At 35.8% G+C, this 21,849-nt stretch overlaps 1 protein-coding gene across 1 annotated transcript in view; it reads left to right on the top strand.

Annotated features, from left to right (window-relative positions):
* The window catches only part of LOC128639631 (pancreatic lipase-related protein 2-like), a 208,223-nt gene that overhangs the window by 179,880 nt on the left and 6,494 nt on the right, over positions 1 to 21,849 (top strand). The window contains exon 10 of the mRNA XM_053691757.1: positions 18,422 to 18,589. Coding sequence (XP_053547732.1) covers positions 18,422 to 18,589 — 168 coding nt within the window. The remainder of the gene's footprint in view (positions 1 to 18,421; positions 18,590 to 21,849) is intronic.

Below are 21,849 nucleotides of genomic sequence, written 5' to 3'. Positions count from 1 at the left end.
TATAGGTGATTCTGGGTACATGAGCCGGCCTTGGCTCATTACCCCCTTGCGTAGCCCAACTGATGTGTCTGAGGAGCGCTACAATAGGGCTCATAAGAGAACCAGGGCGGTGGTTGAAAGGATGTTCGGGCTCCTGAAGATGAGATTCAGGTGCCTGGACCGTTCTGGAGGAGCACTCCAGTACAACCCAAAGAAGGTGGCTAAGATCGTTGTAGCCTGTAGCGTCCTGCATAATATTGCACAGCGGGCTGGGATGCTGCAGGCCGTCCCGGTGGACAGAGACCTCCTCAGAGATGAGGAGGATGATCCTGTTCTAGAGGGGGAATTCCAGGACGAGGGACTTGATGTCAGAGCAGACGTCATCAACCGCCACTTTAGACGGTAAATAATAGAAGTTACACTGGAGTATTTTCAATATATGTGAACTCTAGGGAAATGACAAGTAGAGAATTGTGCAAACATGTTAGTATTGATCAAATGTTAGAATAATCTTTATTTCTCATAATATAGGTGATGCTCTGGGCATTGGGTCCTATAGCGAGTCTTTGCCACCTGGTTTTTAAAGAGGACATCAGATGGTAAGTAGAAATGTATGGACTGTTGCTGGCATGATTTGTACACAAATACATCATATGGCATACATTTTAAAAAATATAACTTTGTTTACACATTACTTAAAATGTACATAATCAGAAAGGGATACTCTAGAATGACTATGGTTCAATGTCACACAGAGGTTTGTTCTGCTCAATATGACTCATCTTCACACTTGATAGAAAATAACACAGGTTCATACACAGGCTTAGTAAGCTAGTGATAGATATTTATTATGAAATGGGGGGTGGGAGAGGGGTACAGAACTGATTCACACACTTGTATGAAATCTTTATATATAATTTCTTACATTAGGGAGATGACTTAATCTAAAGACTGAAAGGGAACAATTTGAAGCCTGACAGTGAAGATTTCCAAGACTGACAGTGGGGAAAAAGCCAAGATTGAAATTGAAGTATACCAATGGGATCATGTCTGGCATTATATTTCAATTCTGCTGACCTTGAAAACCATACAAATACATGTTCACATGGTAAGTGCAAACTATTTGATAGAATAAGGCTGTGGAGACATCCTATTGGAGACACTTAGATGATTTTCTATTTTGTAGATGGTATTTCCCAGTCCTCTATTTAATGAACTGATGAATAATACACCTATTGAAGATCAACTGTTTACCCCTGAATTGACTTTCAAAGACCATGCATTGTCCAGGTTGGTGTACCAATGCATGCTAGTGAAGACTGTAGAATATTAGTAGCTTACATACATTAGTCATATTTAGTTCTTAATTAGATATTTAGGGATCACAATCAGACACTTAGATGATTGTACTTTTTTAGATGGTATTTCCCAGTCCTCTATTTAATGAACTGATGAATAAGACACCTATTGAAGATCAACTGTTTACCCCTGAATTGACTTTCAAAGACCATGCATTGTCCAGGTTGGTGTACCAATGCATGCTAGTGAAGACTGTAGAATATTAGTAGCTTACATACATTAGTCATATTTAGTTCTTAATGAGATATTTAGGGATCACAATCAGAAAAAGGAATACATATTATAGTTGATATAGAGGTATTTGAATGGACATGAAATATTACATTTATGTTCAGCATACATATATTGTTTACATGTGATATACATTATTATGTATAATTTTAATTTTTGATATTTAAATATAATTTTTAATCAACAATATAATGGTGTATGTATTTCATTAATTTAAAATCAATGTAATGATTATCTTTAAAAAATGTTGATCAAAGTTAGAGCATAGACACCATATGATTTTAAATGTATTTTATGAATATTTTACAACGTGTGTATTAACTTTGTTCCATTTTTATTATTTGTCATTTCAGATTGGCATCTGATGACTTCCTGGAATATTTAATTATTTTCAATTAAATATATGTTTATTTTTAACAGATTCTAATATATATCAATATAATCTGTAAATAAATAAAACTTGGACTCCCATGACTGGTAGTTGGCTATTTGACAAGCACATGCATAAGAGAAAATAATGCATTAATAGTAGAAAATAAAAATCTTCAGAGAATATTAAAATATATCTTTTAACATTAATTGGGGAGTCAGATTCTTCAATGCTTTTATATTTAAAAAGTATATATTAAAAATATTTAGGATATGTATTAATATTATGATTGTTTTAACATTTAATAAGGTGAAGTGGTTCAATTACATGAAAGTGACAGTGTTGTTGAATGTAAAAAGAATTGTATAAGATCATGTATCTTCCTTAGGTATCTCAAAACATTATTAGAAAATATTTTACAATTATTACATTTATAAATGGTAGGTCATTTAACTTGATATTTTTAAAAAATTAGTTATTGGATGCCAGGTTAATCTATGTAATTTTCTAGTGGAGTCATTTAACTATACTTAGTAATATTATGTATTTATTACAATCTTACCTCTTGGGTTAGACATCAAATATCTATATAGAATGTAATTTCCCCTTTAGTTTATTTTGTCAATGTTAAATCAAAATACAATATGTTTGGGTCCTTAAAGGGGTCATTCAAAATGTATATTTTGTATACATTGTAACAAATATCATACAAGAATTTAAACATATTTAGAATGTACTATAGAATTACATTCAGTCTTTAAATATACTTGTTAAAATACAAATAAATGCACATATCTTAGTCAATGATATAAGGCATCTATATGCAAACAACAATCAGCATCAAAATAGCCTATGTAGAGATGTATTTAATCCACGAATATATATATAATTACAATATAATGATTGAATAACAAAACATATTAAGTTGGTCAAATATAAGATTATTATACAAAATGCATACATAACATATAGCTTAATGTCCCTCTACGCTGAAGGCTAAAAAAGACCTCATTTAATAAATATATTTCAGTCAGTGTGTAAAACAATCTAGAAGTTAATCTAAATTTGCTTTACTCATATGTTGGACTCATTTAGCAAAAGGAAGGTGCCTAGGTTTATGATATATTAAGCATTATTGTGAAATGTTTATTTAAAGGGACATGAACTCAAAATATACTTGAAGGTAGCCATTTAAAAAAACAATGATTTATACATTCTGAATGAGTATTCTATTTTAATCAACTTTAAAACTTGTCTCATATTATGAATGCTCATTGTGATGTTGCTATCATTACTTTAGAAATAAGGCAGTAAATAGCTAATTTATTTGCTTCAGTACTCTGGACAGAACTTGATTGTTTGGAATAATTGATGCAACAATCGTCAAGGACAACCCAGGTTTTTATTAAACAATTGTCCGTAATATAAAATATCATTATTGATTTGCAAAGAAACATAACAAGATAACTTAACATTTGATAATCGTATTAAATAATAAAGTTGATTAACATTTCATGCTCAATCACCAATGGTAAATTTGTTTGGACAGTGTCCCTTTAAGAGATTTAAAGAGTGTATTTACTTCTCTTCCTATCTTGACATACTTTGCTTGAAAAGCATATCGAGATAGGCTCAGTAGATGAAGATTGGTGGATGCACAGAGATGCCTTATGTGATTGTCTCAACCATGTGCATTTAAATTTCTTCTGTTGAGGATATATAAATACTAAGAGAAAATGATTTACAGTTTAAAGTCTAAACAATCTTCTATCTCTACAGATCATTTGATACAATTGTTTGTTTGTAATGTCTCTTTAAAACTAAAGACGCCATTGCACAATAACATATATGAGCACTTCAGAGAAATACAAGCTCGAGGTTTATTTGCGAATAACAAAGCTGTAGTTTAACATTTATAAACAGATTATCCAAGTTACTGACATTCTAACCGGAATTTTAACATTAATAAATATTGCGTGGGAAACGCATCTTCAAACACCAGATTAGCATATTTAAACATTAGTGTAATGTCACGCAATAGCACACAATCAATGTGCATTATAAATACATTTAATAGAGCAATGTCAATACTTCACAATCAATTTATTTAAAGAACAATAAAGACATACAATATTAAATGTGTATTTGTATTAAAGAAACAGACCGTTATTAAACCGAGAAATGTCTACAACATTAATAATGTGACAAGATTAGATTTTAAAGAGTATTTAATCATTAATATTTCACGGATCCCGGATATTAAATCTGCGTCACACATATCCGCATGACAGGCCCATGAGTTACAAATAAGTCTACATGAAAAATGAAGTTACAGCACCACCAAGCGGTATGTGTAAGGAAGTTACTAAGATATGAAACATTAAGGAACGGCCAATCAGAGTTCATCACACAAACACAACTTGAGTCAGGATGGTCTCACAGACATTATAACAATATTTCAAACTTTTATCCAATCAGATGTACAGATAAATTGTCCCATGGTGCATCTCATGTTTACTTCACCATATAAAAGTCCATTACACGTTGCCATCTTTGTCAGTTCTCTAATGCCTGCAGGCAGTTTATATTATTATAATATATTTATTGGACAACCCAGCAGGCATGTCAGTTCCCAGGTTCACCAAGGAGGAGAGCGCTGCACTGGTCCACGCCGTCAAGGACTTTTATCCCCAGCTGTTTGGGAACAAGAGGAGCTCGACAGATGCGCCTGTTAAGAAGGCCCTCTGGGAGTCTATCACCAATGCGGTTAGATTGGTGTGTGACGTCCAGAGGACCCAGGATCAGATCATGAGGAGATTCGGAGATATGAGGTTGCGTTTATCGAAAAAAGTCAACCTCATAAGGGACTGGGTACAAGCCCGTAAAAGAGGGGGCCAAAGAAAGGCCCCGCGGAAACTGTACCTACTCCCTTATGAGGTGACTTTATGCGAGCTCCTCAATCTCCGGGTCCCCAAAAGATTTAGATCCTCGCCATCCTCGGCCTCCTCTTCTTCCCTCCCAGCTGCGGGATCTGAAAGTCCTGACGCGGGGGACAGGGCAGATGCTTCTCCGTCCGGTGGCCTGGGAGGAGCCGATAGAGAATCTGAACCAGGTAATTATCCAACTTCATATAATATTTATAATTTTAAAAATCAAAAATGTGTATTTAGTCAGATACTAAACCTATACAGATCTCACAACATACACTACATATGATGTTTAGATATCTGATTTTAGATTATTGACACATGAAATAGGAATGATGTTTCTTGCGCTCTACAGAATATGCGTCACAGAGCGGAAATGTAATTTCGCATCCACGTTAACATGGGTTTGCGGAAAGTGGCATTGCTTTATACATGTTGTTCAAATGACGGATGCGTAATTCCGCTTGGAATCATTGCGCAATGATCGCGAAAATGGCATTTCTCATCCACGTTAACATGGGTTTGCGGAAAGTGGCATTGCTTTATACATGTTGTTCAAATGACGGATGCGTAATTCCGCTTGGAATCATTGCGCAATGATCGCGAAAATGGCATTTCTCATCCACGTTAACATGGGTTTGCGGAAAGTGGCATTGCTTTATACATGTTGTTCAAATGACGGATGCGTAATTCCGCTTGGAATCATTGCGCAATGATCGCGAAAATGGCATTTCTCATCCACGTTAACATGGGTTTGCGGAAAGTGGCATTGCTTTATACATGTTGTTCAAATGACGGATGCGTAATTCCGCTTGGAATCATTGCGCAATGATCGCGAAAATGGCATTTCTCATCCACGTTAACATGGGTTTGCGGAAAGTGGCATTGCTTTATACATGTTGTTAAAAATTAAATGGAAATTCTTAGATTAGTGAAGAATACAGTATTCTTATTTTAAATATTATATCTAATAAAAAACGAATAATACTAATAAATTATAACATATGGCCATCAATTGATGATTATGTAATAACAAGCAGATATTCTTAAAGATACAGTAAACAACACAACTGATTGAAAATAAGAGTCCAGGATATATTTATCATTAATTTAATTGCGGAAACTATTAACTCATGGGACTACCAAAGGATTAATATTTTTCTATTGATTTGATATTAATGTAAATATTTTAAACATGGCATGATTAGTATTAATGATATGCAATCCTCATTTAATATATTACAGATATGGATGTGGCTGCTGGATCCTCAAGCCAGGGCTTGTCACAGTATGGTATGTCTCATTTTAATTGACATTTGTCTTAGAAACATGGAATGAACATTACATACTAAATACACATTGTTCAATATTTATATGTAATGTCTATTTAATAGATGAAAATTATATAATTATTCGGATATCCTTAAATAACATATTTGATTTTAATTGCATGCTCAATACCATTCATTACATCAACATATGGAGTAGATAATTCATTAACAAACAACAACATTGTGGAATCTATTTAATTTTAGATTAAAGGGATACTGAGCTACAATTATTAATATTGTCTTTCACATACAGTATGCAATATTAATAAACATAAAATATAATACTATCATCATATGTGACATATTCTATTGCTAAATGTAGTTTAAAATAAAGAAAGTACGTTTATGTGCATCTAAATATTTGTTGACCAACCTGGGTTTATATTGATGATTGGTGGATACCTTCAACAAACAATATTTATTGAATCCAATATTCCTTATCTGCCTTTAAGATTAATATCGAACAACATTCTAATTATAATAGGAGTCAATGTTAAATCATTTTTTACATTTTGAACATAGAAATCAATTATTTAAATTAATCATGTCAGTGTCCCTTTAAGACAAAATAGATTCATTCATCTTTACATTATTTTTATTAAAAACTATTGATATATAAATCTAATTATCTGTTGGAGTTACTTTATAGATATCTGCATACTCTAACAGCACCATGATTACATATTTGTAATAATCAAGTTTGTTATGTATTGTGATAAATATGTGTTGTGTCCTAAACAAGATTACTGTACATTGAAAAAATGGGTCGATGTGACACATGTTTGTTTAGATTTGTCAACAGATGCTCCTCAATATGTGGTTTGTGTGTATTCTTGTAACTTCTTAAGGACATATGACGGAATTATTCCGTCATAAAACAATTGAGCTAAGTGAAAGCTGTGTCCTTAAAGGGTTAAGAACATTGATCATTGGGTATATTTAGATATGCAATAGCAGCATCTGAGATGAATTTGATGTCTAATGTAGTCTGACATTAAACATATGTTCAATACAGATATGTTTACAGAATCCCCTTGATTCAATCAAGCATTTTCTGGTGTAATGACTGCTCTATTCTTCACATTTTAAAGTTGATTAATGTTAAAATTCTAGACAGATGTGATTTAGTGATATCCAAAATGTGTTTAATAATATATATCTATATCATTCATAGAGAGAGTTGGTGTGGGAAGCCCACAGGAATCCAGCAGTGACATAGAGCCGCCTTTGCGGTCTCCTGGTAAGTCCATTGACTCATTTATATGTAATTGAAGGTGTATTGCTAATCAATATTATGATCATGATTCCGATGAAGCATAACATTATAAAAAATCATAGAATTTATCTTCTGTTTATATATGTATTTTTTATATTGAGCGATTAATAATTTCTACTTTATTAGTCTACACATTTGTTATTCATAAGATGTCTAACATATGTTTTTTTCAATTTGTTTTTTTGACAACAGTCATCAAGTGATACACACATGAGAAATCTTAAATGTTCTATGTACTATGCTTTTATGAATTTAACATTAAGACAAACAATACATTAATATTCTGATTTATTGACAATAACAAATCTATTGTCATTTGTATGCTCCATCAAAATGATGTAAATCATAACTTTGTGTGTGTATATCTTTAATGCAACATTGATGTGCGTATTTGAGCAACAGTAACATATGTTATAATATCTGATCTTAAGGTGTACACAACATGTTATGTTTTACAGAGATTGATGTCACATGTGGGATGGAGGAGGAAGAGGCTGCCTTGGAGTCTGATGGTATGTGAAATATATCTATCATGTTTCCAACATGTTTCTTAGTTTGAAATCATTTTATTGAAGACATTCAAAGTCTACAGCTTTTTCCCTTTAAAAAGGAATATTATTTGTCTGTTCAAATACACTACTGCCCCCTTTCTATATCAGGCAGCATGAAAATCTGCTTGTATATATTTTTTTAAGAATATATAATTCATGCCATCATTATGTCACATGCATATTCCATGCCAAAACACAATAATAAGTTTCACATTGTACAGACAGTCATTGAGATTCATCTGAGTGCCTATATAGATACCATATCCTCATTTCAGAATAGTTTACAGATTCAAACACACTTCGAAGTATATTGAAAACATAATCAATTTGAAATGCGTTGATTTGATGTCAGGATGTATGAGATGTTAATATATTTCTTTTACATTTTCAGATGGATCCACCACTTCTGGTCATCTGGATTCCGCCCCTGCCCAGTCACAGACCCCTCCCCGTGCACACACCCCTGACCATGGCCACACCTCTGCACACACCCAGAGCCCTTCCCATCACCAAACTCATGACCATGCCCCGACCACTGCCAGCCCTTCCCATATTTCATATCCTGTCCCTCCCAAAAAACGCCCATACACCCCCCTTCGCCGCTCTCCCCGTATTCTGGCCCGTACAGCTGTCCAGACCCAAACTCCCCACTCCCCAGCTGTACGGCCTACCCTGGAGCAGCAGCTCACCACTCCCCAAGCCATTCCCATCCCTCCCCAAGCCAATCCCATCCCTCCCCCCTGTTTAAACCTTCATTGTCCTGGGTGTCAGATTGTCCTTCCCAGGCACAGCTGTAAGTATCATTCTAAATACACTTTATAAGATACTTAAAGGTACAGTGAAGTTAAATTGGTTAAATTGTGATTCAAATCCAGCATGCAATGTTAAGCCAATGTATAATAGAATACTCTTATGAATTATTCGTCATTCTCTTGATATATTTATGGAAAACAACTTATTCCTATAATTAGTTTAAACAATAAAATAAATGTGGCCATCATTTCTTTATTGTTGGATGAATGTATCCATCAACCAGCATGCACAAACAAAGTTCATCAACAAATATTGGCTTCCATAAAAACCAACATTCTTGCATTCAAAATATAGCTTGACAATTAAAACATATAATGAATATGTGTAATTTCTAAAGATGTGTCATGTCATGCTCTATCTGAATCAGTCCATTAAATATTTAGGTTCAGTGTCCCTTTAATTGGATATCACTACATATACCAAACACCACTACTTGGATCCAAAATTTTATGTCCAAATGTGGATACATTATCTCTTGTCTAACCCAGTGGGAATGTAATTTCTTCTGGTTGCTATGTTTACACAGCTTGTCCTCAATGCCAAAATGTTTAAGGATAGGTGTGCCTACCACAGTCTAAATTGAATTTTTAAATTGCTGATGTAAGTACAATGTAAATCCTTTAACAAGATTTGATACACTCAAGCTGTATAAGTGGATCATCTAAAACCAATTAAAGGGGACAACATGTTTGAGTAACATGAGCCTTTAATGATTTCTGTCTGTCTGAATAACCTAATTCATGTGTAAAGAATATATGAAAAATAATTTATGTAAATAATTATTTGTCTTTATGATGACAATGTATGTATTAAAATCTTTTATTCTGTTGTGTAATTATCCTTAATATTTTATTTTATTTTAGGCTGTGACTCAGCATGGCTCATGCTAGAAGGGATAGCAAGAGTAGAGCAGGCCGTGTTGAGGAACGCAGATGTCCTGAGAGGGATGAACGACACCATGCAGGCCCAGCTCCGGGTTCAGGACTTGACTCTGCGTGAAATTATGCAATTACGTTCAAGGCCTGAATCTGGAGCTGGACATGCACAGGACAATGAAGAGGATGACCAGTAAGTGGAGGATATGGATATGCTCCATGGTGGCAGATAATAATCCTCCGTCCACATGTTGAATTAGTATTTATATTGTTGCCATTTGGCCTTTTTATCAGTTTATTGTTGTGCCTGTTGCACTCTTTTACCTTGTCATGTGTCTCCAATGAGGCTATGCTGGCCCTTGGCAACTCTCTTCATGGACTGTGATGCACTGTGTTACCTTGCCATGTGTCTCCAATGGGGCTATGCTGGCCCTTGGCAACTCTCTTCATGGACTGTGATGCACTGTGTTACCTTGCCATGTGTCTCCAATGGGGCTATGCTGGCCCTTGGCAACTCTCTTCATGGACTGTGATGCACTGTGTTACCTTGCCATGTGTCTCCAATGGGGCTATGCTGGCCCTTGGCAACTCTCTTCATGGACTGTGATGCACTGTGTTACCTTGCCATGTGTCTCCAATGGGGCTATGCTGGCCCTTGGCAACTCTCTTCATGGACTGTGATGCACTGTGTTACCTTGCCATGTGTCTCCAATGGGGCTATGCTGGCCCTTGGCAACTCTCTTCATGGACTGTGATGCACTGTGTTACCTTGCCATGTGTCTCCAATGGGGCTATGCTGGCCCTTGGCAACTCTCTTCATGGACTGTGATGCACTGTGTTACCTTGCCATGTGTCTCCAATGGGGCTATGCTGGCCCTTGGCAACTCTCTTCATGGACTGTGATGCACTGTGTTACCTTGTCATGTGTCTCCAATGGGGCTATGCTGGCCCTTGGCAACTCTCTTCATGGACTGTGATGCACTGTGTTACCTTGCCATGTGTCTCCAATGGGGCTATGCTGGCCCTTGGCAACTCTCTTCATGGACTGTGATGCACTGTGTTACCTTGTCATGTGTCTCCAATGGGGCTATGCTGGCCCTTGGCAACTCTCTTCATGGACTGTGATGCACTGTGTTACCTTGCCATGTGTCTCCAATGGGGCTATGCTGGCCCTTGGCAACTCTCTTCATGGACTGTGATGCACTGTGTTACCTTGTCATATGGCTCATATATTCCTTATTTTTACAAGATTATTTATAAACGTTGTGTATGTTTTCTTACATACTAATAAAATACATTTTATTTCACAAATCTTTGTCCTCATTCTTCCTGTTATTTTTTGAAAGCTCTAGTTTATGTTGTTTATCCTTAAAGGGACCTAACAAATATATTTGTTATAATGAAATCATATATGTAAGACAATAGTAAATGACTTTAAGATTAACATCTCCAATGTAATCTTATTATTTGTGTTTATATTATTTTCTCTTAGCTCTATCATTGCCTGATTATGATTAGCAGAGTAATTTCTTTATATATGTATATATATTTTTGTATTTGTGTATATATGTATATTTAAATGTTCAGATCCATGTGTGTATTTATAAACTCTGCATGAATTGATGCACCTTTACCAAATGATCTGAGTATTGATACAATGATATAATCCCTGTAAAGTGTTCATTTTATTTAAATAGTATTGACTATGTGTATGCTCTTTTTAAAAACAAAATAATGTCCCTTTAAGTGATGTTGATCACTATTGTAAATTAATGTATTTCCATTTGTAAAGCGTTTTTGTCCTTTTTACAAGAACAAGGACATATAGTTTTATTAATAAACAATCTTATTGTAATGTTGACAGCACCTGTATTTCATTTTCAAATCTATATTATTGTCAAAGTGTAACCAAATCAATCTCTGTGTGTAATGCAAATAATGTAGATGATGAATATTAGTTAACTAATATGTTAACAAAATACATCTCCTCCCATATATGGCTATAGGTAGGCTGACAATAATTAAACTTGAATAAATGACACGTTTAATCAATACATGTATAACTATTGTTATTCAACAACAATCCAAACATATCTTAAAACATCAATGGCATATGTATTTCTCATGTGTATCTTTTAAATGTTAAAGATATACACCATAGCTATAGTTCAAGGGACAGTCAAGTCCGAAAAGATGATTCATGATTTGGTGACATTCCTAGATAGCAATCTACACACATACTAGTTCCTAAAATATAAATACGTTTCTTAGTGATATGCCAAGATGTCACTGAGTCCTTGTATTGTCTGCGTTTTTTCAGCGATCTCGGATGCGCCATGTTGCTTAAGACGTCACCTGCCAGGCTGTCCAATGATTCCTTGTATTGACTGACGTTCTTACGTGATCAGGAATATGCCTTTTATTGGATTGCGTTTTGACGCGATCAAGGATGCGCCTTTTTTTTTTTGTGCGTTCTTACGTGATCAATAATGTGCCTTTCATTGGATGGCGTTCTTACGTGATCAAGGAAGCGCCATGTTAAGACGGAACATGTAAAGGTAAAAAAACGTGTGATTGGATTGCGTAGTCCCGCAATATTTGTGCACGTTAAAAACGTTTGTGACTGCATGCAATTTTAAAAAGCTTGCGAATATGTATTATTTGCATCATGTTACATTGTTGACCCGTAGCTGATAAAGACCAACACATTCTCTTTTGCTGGATGTCTGGTTGAATCAACGAACGAAAGCAAAATGTTTTCATGCATAGGATATTTATAGGCAAGTGCAAATCTCTCCAGTCCATGTTTAATATGTTTGTCAACAATGTTCCTTTTTCTGAAAAATTACTGTTGTGTTTAATGTTGAACATATCTAATTAATAAATATGCGCTATTGTGTTTGAATAAAGTAATCAATATGCATTTATCATATGCTAAATATATGATGCCGACTTCTTCTAAATGTAATTTCGTTGTATATTTTATGAAAGGTTCATTAGACACTCACATTATAAATAAAAATATTTGATTTTGTCTCTAGTTAGATAGTCCATTGTTTAACCAATCGGTTTATTTTGTCTTGTGTTGTAAGAAAATGTAAGTAATTTTCTTACTCCTCGCAAAGCCAATGAGTTTCATGTGAGTACCATCTCCAGCTTTGTCCAGTTTGTGTAAAGGGTCTTTTCATATGTTAATGATGGGGTATTGTGTTGTTTTACGGTTGTAATGGTGGTTCATCTATATTTTCAATATAGCTAACCCTATTTTATTTGCAAGTGTTTGAAGCTTTTTAATATTGATATCAGTATATGTTAATCTTGTTGTTTGTAGTAGTGTCTATTACATACAGTTATGTAAAAAAATATAGGATACTGTCCCTTGAATGCAAATGTTGTTTTTTGTATCATGTATGAGATCCACATAGTTTAATCTTCAAATATATTTTTGTTAGCATATTTCCCCCCCCCCACTCCTAAAAGGACTTTAAACCATATTCATTGTTAAAATAAAAATATTTACAATAAAATATTAACACAATAATGTCTCTTAAAGAAAATAGACTTTATTTAACACGTCAATATAAATGTGATTTTAATTTTTTTTTTTTGACAAAGTACATGTAGATATACCAACAAGCTTAAAATATGTGTTAGCATATGTAATGTTGTTAAAGGGACAGTTTAGAAAAAAAATTTTTTTTAAATTATTCGAAAAGTCAATTCTGTAATATCAAGGATATCAAATGTTTCTCAACAATTGAACATTTGTCTGGGTTTATTTAAATTTGCTATCTAAACCTATGAGGTTGGTGTGCTCATTTCTTAAATCTTGAAGAGTGCTTGTAATCATTATACAATTTGAGCACTAGAGGGCATTTGGATAGCATTTGTATATGTAAAACCTTGTGCTCATACAGCATATTATTGACCATGTATTGATCATTGATATCTAAAATGTTGTTATGTCAGAACAACAAATAAGTGGTCATTTTTCATAGTCATAGATACAAGGGTAAGCACATAAGTCACACATGTATTTCTCCATGTTTTGTTGTTTCAAACTTTATAATGCGTAATACAGTGTTTTCTTTGTAATCAATAATTTTCTGACTGTCCCTTTAAGCTGTGTTATTGGCATTCAAACAGTAATATGCCATCATGGATAATTGTTATGGTAATTTAGTTAGCGATTCGGGAAACAGTTTGGACATCACATCACAGAAACCAATCAATATCATGAACAAGGATAGGTATGTGATGATGTGGTTTTCACACACTTATAACCCACACTCTGCAAAGAATCTTCCTCCATGGACCCGGTCCCATAGAAGTCGATTATATACAGAGTGTGGTCCACAAGTGTATGAAAACCACATCATCACATACCTATCCATTACACAAAAAAAATATTTGAAGATGGAAAAAAATACTTACTTCCTCTTCCTTCCCCTCTTCCCACGGGGCTGAGGCTCTGGGAGAGGCAACTGCCGACTCCGAAGAGTCCTCCTTGGAGCTGTTGTGGGAGGAGTGGAAGGAAGAGTACTGGGACGACCAAGGTGAGGAGTAGATGGCTGAGGAGGAGGAGAAGATGGATGAGGAGGAGAAGATGGCTGAGGAGGAGGAGGAGTAGATGGCTGAGGAGGAGGAGGAGTAGATGGCTGAGGAGGAGGATGAGATGGGCCGGCAGGAGGAGATGGACCAGCAGCAAGAGGCCCAGCAACAAGAGGCCCAGCAACAGGAGGTAGACCAGCATGCGCCTCCCGGAAAAATGTGAACATTTCCTGATGAAGATTAAACATTCTTGTTTGTCCTTCTTGTATTCTATTCAGTATATTGATTATTTCATTTTGGCTTTGAATTATTTGATTCTGCCCATCAAGTATTCTGCGTCGTCCTTCTATGTTTTCTATCCGGGAGGTACGCATCTGGTCTATGTACTCCAGTAGAACCCGCACCTCCGCTATTTCTTCTTGTTGTGCCTGTTGAACCCGTGCACGGCGGGGTGCCCGTGCACGGCGGAGTGCGGGTCTTTGAGGGACCTCGGGTTCCGCGGGTTCCGCGGGTTCAGCGGGATCCTCCTGTGCTTCCGGGGCCTCTTCATCATCTCCCGTGCGCTGTTCGTCACGGGGGGCCTCTTCCCTCCGAAGTGGGAATTCCTCACCACCACTCTCATCCCGGGGAGATGCAGGAGGCTGTGCTGCCTCGTCCCCAGACTCTGTATATAAATAAAAAAATAAAAAATATATATATATATATTAGCATATTTGCAAATCAAGGTTTAAATGACTTAGCTTACGATACAATTACAAATGCAGAATCATTAATCCACTTTGAAATCTAACAAACAATCAATACGATTTCCGCTTTTTCTAAACCGTGTTTGTGATATCTGGTCAATGTGAATGTTTTTGCGTTTGTTTTCAGTCTATTTAAATGCACACCTAACCTATAGCCTAGATACTGATGTAACCGCAAAGTAATAGAATGCGTGTAAACAGCGTAATAGCATTAATCTGATCCTTAACACATGAAACCCAATGTTTTATCTTTCATGATTTAGAAGCATACATTTAGTATCAACTTTCGAATGTACTTTTCTTATCTAATTAGCTTCATTCTCTGGATATTCTTTGCTGAAAAGCATATCTAAATATGCTTATAAGATGCTGATTGTTAGCTGAATATAGCTGCCTCCTGTGATTGTTTCACCGTGTGCATGGCTATTTCTTCATTAAAATATATCTCAAGAATGAATCAAATTAGGTAATATAAGTACATTTGAATGTTTTGTCAAATTGTATTCGCTACCTCAATCATGAAAGTAAATGTTTGCGTATAGTGTCCATTGAAATACATTCGTATGTGAAATTATTGTTCAATGAGCTTACTGTCAGATGAGAGTGGCAGGTTCCCGGTATCGATTCCTCCGATACCGACTACTTCCACCTCGGAGATGCTGGGCCGCAACATTTCCTCCCATCTGCAGTACTCCATTTCAAGGGCAGGGCCGCCACCGGTCCCTGCGGCATGTCGGGCCTCCAGGCTTAACTTTTTTTTAAGTTCAAGTTTACAGTCCCGGTACCGATGTTTGATAGAATCCATATCCCGGTTCCGGCCACCCACTGCATTGACTGCATTCCTAATCTCGTTCCAGAGCCTCCTCCTGTCAGTCGGGGTAGTCTTCTGGTGCTGCAGCATCCTATGCCTGGCCATATAGGCCTCTACGAGGGCCTCCTTCTCCTCCATCGTAAACCTCGCCTCCCTAGTCGCCTTGGCCTTCCCCTGTGACGATGCCCTCTGTTTCCCGGACTGTGAAGCCCTACTCTGACCGCCACTGGGCCCAGCCACTTGGTCATCTTGAACCAAGTGGCTGGGTCCACCCACCGCTTCCACCCCCGCTTCCTGCCCCCCTTCCTGCCCTGTTCCTCTCCCCCTCCCTCTACTCCCCCCTCTACCTGTCCCCTGCCTGGCCTCCATCTCCTCCCTAAACTAAACCCCAAATAATCAAACAAAAAGTGAGTGTGATGAAATGAAAGGGGGTCAAAATAAAGAACTAAAAAGACAAAAAAGGTGCTTAAAGTGTGAGGGATGTAAACAAAACAAAGAGGGTAAGGAGTATTTAAATAAACGAAAAGAATAAGACTAAAAGGAGGATATGTAAACTAAATGTAACTAGGGGATGGGTATGGGATGGGTATGGGGTATGGGATAAGAGTAAATGGGATGAAAGGGAATGGGACTACAAGGAATGGGGTATGGAGTGTAGTATGAGGGGGTAGGGGGTATGGAGTGTATGTAGTGTTATTGATAAGTGTATGTATGTATTGAATGTGTTTGCGTGTAAATGTGTTAAGTGTACAGATAAATCACTCGCTCGCTAACTCACACTACTTCTAATTCTCAATAACAAACACTCCCACTAACGCTCACTAACTACCACTAACTGACGCTCCCACTAACAACTATCACTAATAACTCCCACTAACTCACTCACGCTCCCACTAACAGACTCTCTCCCACTCCCACTAACTCCCACTAACTCACTCACTCTCTCACGCTAACACTACCAACTGACTCTCTCACGCTAACACTACCAACTGACTCTCTCACGCTAACACTAACTCACTCTCAAAAATTCTCAAACTCTCTATTCTTAAACCTCCAATCTCCAAAGACCCACCAGCAACACAGTCAAAGAAGCCATGCTTGTGTGGTGCTTATATACCCTGTGTAAATGTTTAATGATGTCCCAATTTCCATTGTAATTAGTGTTCAGGTGTGCTTTATTAGCAATTAATATTATTGCAATGTGTATTAGGTGTGTGAATTTGCGCATGCTCATTTAGAGTTGGTATTTGTGGAATGTGTAGAATGCGATGATGTCATAGTGTTCGTTTTCGCTTTCATTGTCCAAAAGTATTCTTTTTAAATGTGAATTTGCGATGGTGTGTTCTTCGTGAAGTGTTGTATATGTATGTTTTTCATAATATATAATGATATTGAATGCGATTTTGTTTCTAGTGTATGTATATATTTTTTAATCCTTGTTGTTATTGTGCGATTTTCCGCATCTTAAAGTATATGCGTATTCCCCGTATAAATAGTATTAAAACTTCCCCCGCTTGTGAATGTGTAATGCTTGTGTGCTTTGTTGATTGATTGTTGTTGTGACATTTGCGGCGTGTTATTGTTGTGCATGATGTGGTATGCGTCATATGACCGAGCTGTGCGTATTCTCGCGAGATCGAGTGTTAGGTGAAAAAAGGCAATTTATTTGCTTTCCCATTGATCTCTATGGGAGACTGTCTAACGCGGGCAGGATTACGCGTGTGACATACACGCGTTAGGAGCATCGTTAGATGGTCTTATATTAACTCTAAATACCGGAGTCAAACAATGACGTGCGTTAGACATAAACACACGTGGCGTTAACAGCCCATCTACCGCCGAACTCTAAATCTAGCCGTCAATATGGTAGCGTGAAATAAAAGAGCGTTTGGGGATGATATTTGTAAATAAATATTTTATATTAACTGGCAAAATGAAGTTGTTTGCTTCCACTGCACTTTAACTATTAGAGGATTAGTAAGGTCTGCATGGAAAAATAAGACACACAACAGTTCTCAATGCATAAACTAGATATCTGGGATATCAACCTCATTAACTAAATAAACTGTTTCTCCCTGTCACGGCCGCTGGCAGGGAGATATCCTTTGGGTAAAAACAGAAGAAAAATAACCTCTAGCTTAAAGTAAGAATTACCTAGATTAAACTTTACAATACCTAGACATTATCATAATGAAGAGTCCTAGTGTATAGATAAACAAAGTGCATTAAAACTAAAGAGTGCATTATGGAAGCTTCTATCATTGGAACTTGACTTATTTGTTTTATACCCCTCTGTGTAGCATTTTATGCAGAGTTAAATATTATTAGTAAATGACAGTAATAAATAAGTGAATTACAGTAGTAATTAACAGTAGAGTATAAAAATTCACCTATACCAGTTGAAATATAAGAGCAATAGAAAAGAACAAATCATAAAACAAACTTTCTTAAAATGTCTGTTTAACTCAAAACTGTCAGGTCCCGTTTTTTTCATAAAGTAAGTGATTGAATTAACTTATTCAACATAGTACATTTTGTAGTTTTAGCAGTTTTTTCCCCTACATATAAAACAATCTAAAAAGTATTTTACCTTTTCCACAGTGGATACATTAAAACAGGCAGCACTTACACAGCATTTATTGATGTGGAAACTAATGTTGGGGACCTCACTAAAGTGAAATTTCTTTGGAACAACAATATCATAGACATTCTGTTAACTCAACTGGGGGCGAAAACTATAACCGTGCAAAAAGGGAAGGATGGAAAAACGTATGTATATTCAACAAACATGCTAATAAGAATATATTTCATATTGTTCAATAAAACATGATGGCCCCATTTAAATGTGGGGTGTTAATGATAGTGCATGGTGCTGAATTGTGCTAAAATTAGAGCTCAAATTGATATTGTAAATCCATGGTAAAACTGATTTACCAGAGAAGGTTTGAAGGTTTATATATATATATATATATATATATATAGTGTGTATGTATGTATATATATATATATATATATATATATATATATATATATATATGTGTGTGTGTGTGTGTGTGTGTATATATATATATATATATATATATATATATAAACAATAAAGATATGTAGGGAGAGAGTTATTATATTATATTGTAACTTTAGCAATTTCCAACTATACAGTTAACAATTACAAGAGGACTACTAGGCATACCTTTAAATACCAAAATAGTGCTGCAGACCCTATTATTAGATATAATACAAATTAAATAAAGTTAAGGAAAAGTAAATGACTAGGGATTTCAGCACTCTAAACCTCTGCTCTTCTAGGCCCCAGAGGGAAGCAAGCACCAACCACACAATGATCAAGAGAAACCAGACAGGCTTGTAATCAAATACAGAGACATTTATTCACATCAACATTTCAGCACTAAGTGATGCATCACACTAATATACGATAGCATTATATTCCAAGTTTATATACAACTCGGGTATTTAACCCTTGCTTAAAGTAAAATAGAAACAGGAAATCTTATAGATGATGATTAATTTGTGTCATGTTATTATGGCATTCTGCTATGCACATACATATATAATCATAGCAATTTCACGAGGTAAAAACATCCTCTATAGATTAATGCCATAATAGGTATGACTTAACACAGCATACAACAAATACAGTAGCAACTGCAAAAATAATATACAAAAACTTGCAACAATTTTCGAGGTAAAAACGTCCTCTAACATCTTTGCTGCAATATTATGCCATTGCTTGCAGTCTGTGCACAAACCGAAGCCGTATTAACATTCATACTGTGGTAGATTTAAATCAACTGAGGTAAATGCGTCCTCCTTTAAAATTCACCACTTTTTGGTTTGAAAAAGGCTTGGTTTGTAAACTTGAATCATCATCTTTTAACATGCTTTATGGTAGAAAGATTTTTGTAGCATCAAAACAAAGTGTCCTGATATTTGAGGCAAAGGCCTGTTCAGCACAGCATGTTCCATCCTATTTTTATGCACATAACCCCAGAAATGATATCAGCATTCAAATGATAGTACCTTAGTTGAGCCGTGTCTTCCAGCGTATTACCTGTACATTTAGGTGAGCAACCGCTACGGCTTTAAGAATGCTTATCCAAACAAACTTGTTTCCCGGTCAACACCGGATCAGAGTGTCATCACTCCCTCTTGGTTTTATGCTTCGTTCAGGAAAGGAACCTCCATTCAGCTGCCACAGGTGTGCTCTGTTTCTTTGCATAGCCTAAGCATAGTCGACGTACGTTTCGCCCCACAATGCCTTGCGATTATCCGGGGCCTCGTCAGGACTAATTTGCACAGGTATTTTCACCTCCCTTATCAAGGGTCAAATTTGCATAGAGGGTGTAACTTAATAGTAACAAGCCGATACTTCAAATTGAAATATTCATACCTGCACGTACATAGTTTCATGCATTCAAATTCCAGCACTGATCTGCCCTCTCCCAATTGCAATTTTTCCCACCCACATCGAATGAACAATGGTACTTAAATATTTTATATATCAAAGAAATCTTCTTATTATGTATCCTTAAAAGCGATACAAATTGGCTTCAAACTACATTATATTTCAAGATTACTAAGTTTAAACCTTTTAATTCAGAAAGGGGGCATACTCTATTACTTCATTTAACCCTTTTGGGGACAATGTTTGAAGAACATATATCCACCTCGATTCTTTTCTTAAAAGACAATTGTCTTCATCACTACCTCTACCACTTTGTATTCCCCTATCAATTCCAATAAATTTCAGGGAAGCTGGATTTTGTTGATGATATTTGGCAAAGTGTCTCGCCACACTAGTATCCCTGCCATAAATTATATCATCTCTATGCTCCTGGACTCTTTCTTTGAAAAGTCTCTTAGTTTTTCCTATATAGAAATACGGACAGGAACAGTGTAGCAAATATACCACACCTACAGAATTGCAATTTGAAAAAATGTTTATGTTATATGTTTTGCTATTATTGCTTGAAAAGGTTTTACTTTTCTGCATATAAGGGCAGTACACACAGTGTCCACAAGGATAACTTCCCTTTACTTCTTGTCTTAATCCTAACCAATTCAAAGATGGCGATCTAACAAATTTGCTTTGTACCAGTTTATCTTTCAAACATGGTGCTCTTTTTGCAGTTAGTAATGGGTAATCACCAACTTTAGATTTAATTTTTTCATCTAAAGTAAGAATGTGCCAATGTTTTGATAATATTTCTCTTATCTTTAGCCATTGACAATTATATGTAGTTATAAATCTGGTTAGGTTATTAGTTATTTGGGGTCTGGACTGGTAGAGCAAAGTGTCTCTATTCTTTTTTCTAACTTTATTCAATGATGATTGAATGTTTCTCCTAGAGTACCCACGATTCATAAATCTCTGTTGCATTAAATCTGCATGGTATTCAAATTTAGTATTTGAAGAACAATTTCTTTTAAGACGCAAGAATTGACTATATGGGACACTTCTTTTCAAATGATAAGGGTGACAACTAGATGCCTCTAAGATACTATTTGTGGCTGTACGTTTTCTATAGTTTTCAGTCACTATCGAAGTACCTTCCTTTCTAATCATTATATCTAAAAAGGATAATTCCTTTGAGTCATACACTAATGTTAGCAAGATGTTGTGATTGTTTATGTTTAAGTTATTCACAAACTCTTTCAGAATTTCAATGGGACCTTTCCATAAAATCAAAATATCGTCCACAAAGTGAGATATGTGATTCGAAAATGTGATTATATTTTTCATAGACATCAAAAAGTTCCCATGCCCCAAGATGAAGACATGCATAGGTAGGGGCACATACTGCCCCCATGGCTGTGCCCCTACATTGCCTATACAATGCTTTATCAAATTGGAAAACATTGTTGTCCAAAACAAATCTCAACAAATCTAAAACCAAATGAGTATGTTTATCAAAGGATTGTCCCATTGATTCTAAGAAGTGTTACATGCCTCCATTCCTATATCATGCGGAATGGAGGAATATAACCCTTCTACATCCAGTGACACTAAA

Source organism: Bombina bombina, chromosome 9, assembly GCF_027579735.1.
Source record: "Bombina bombina isolate aBomBom1 chromosome 9, aBomBom1.pri, whole genome shotgun sequence".
NCBI classification, from domain to species: Eukaryota; Metazoa; Chordata; class Amphibia; order Anura; family Bombinatoridae; genus Bombina; species Bombina bombina.
Note: the sequence above shows the minus strand (reverse complement) of the source record. Positions and strands in the feature narration are given on the sequence as shown.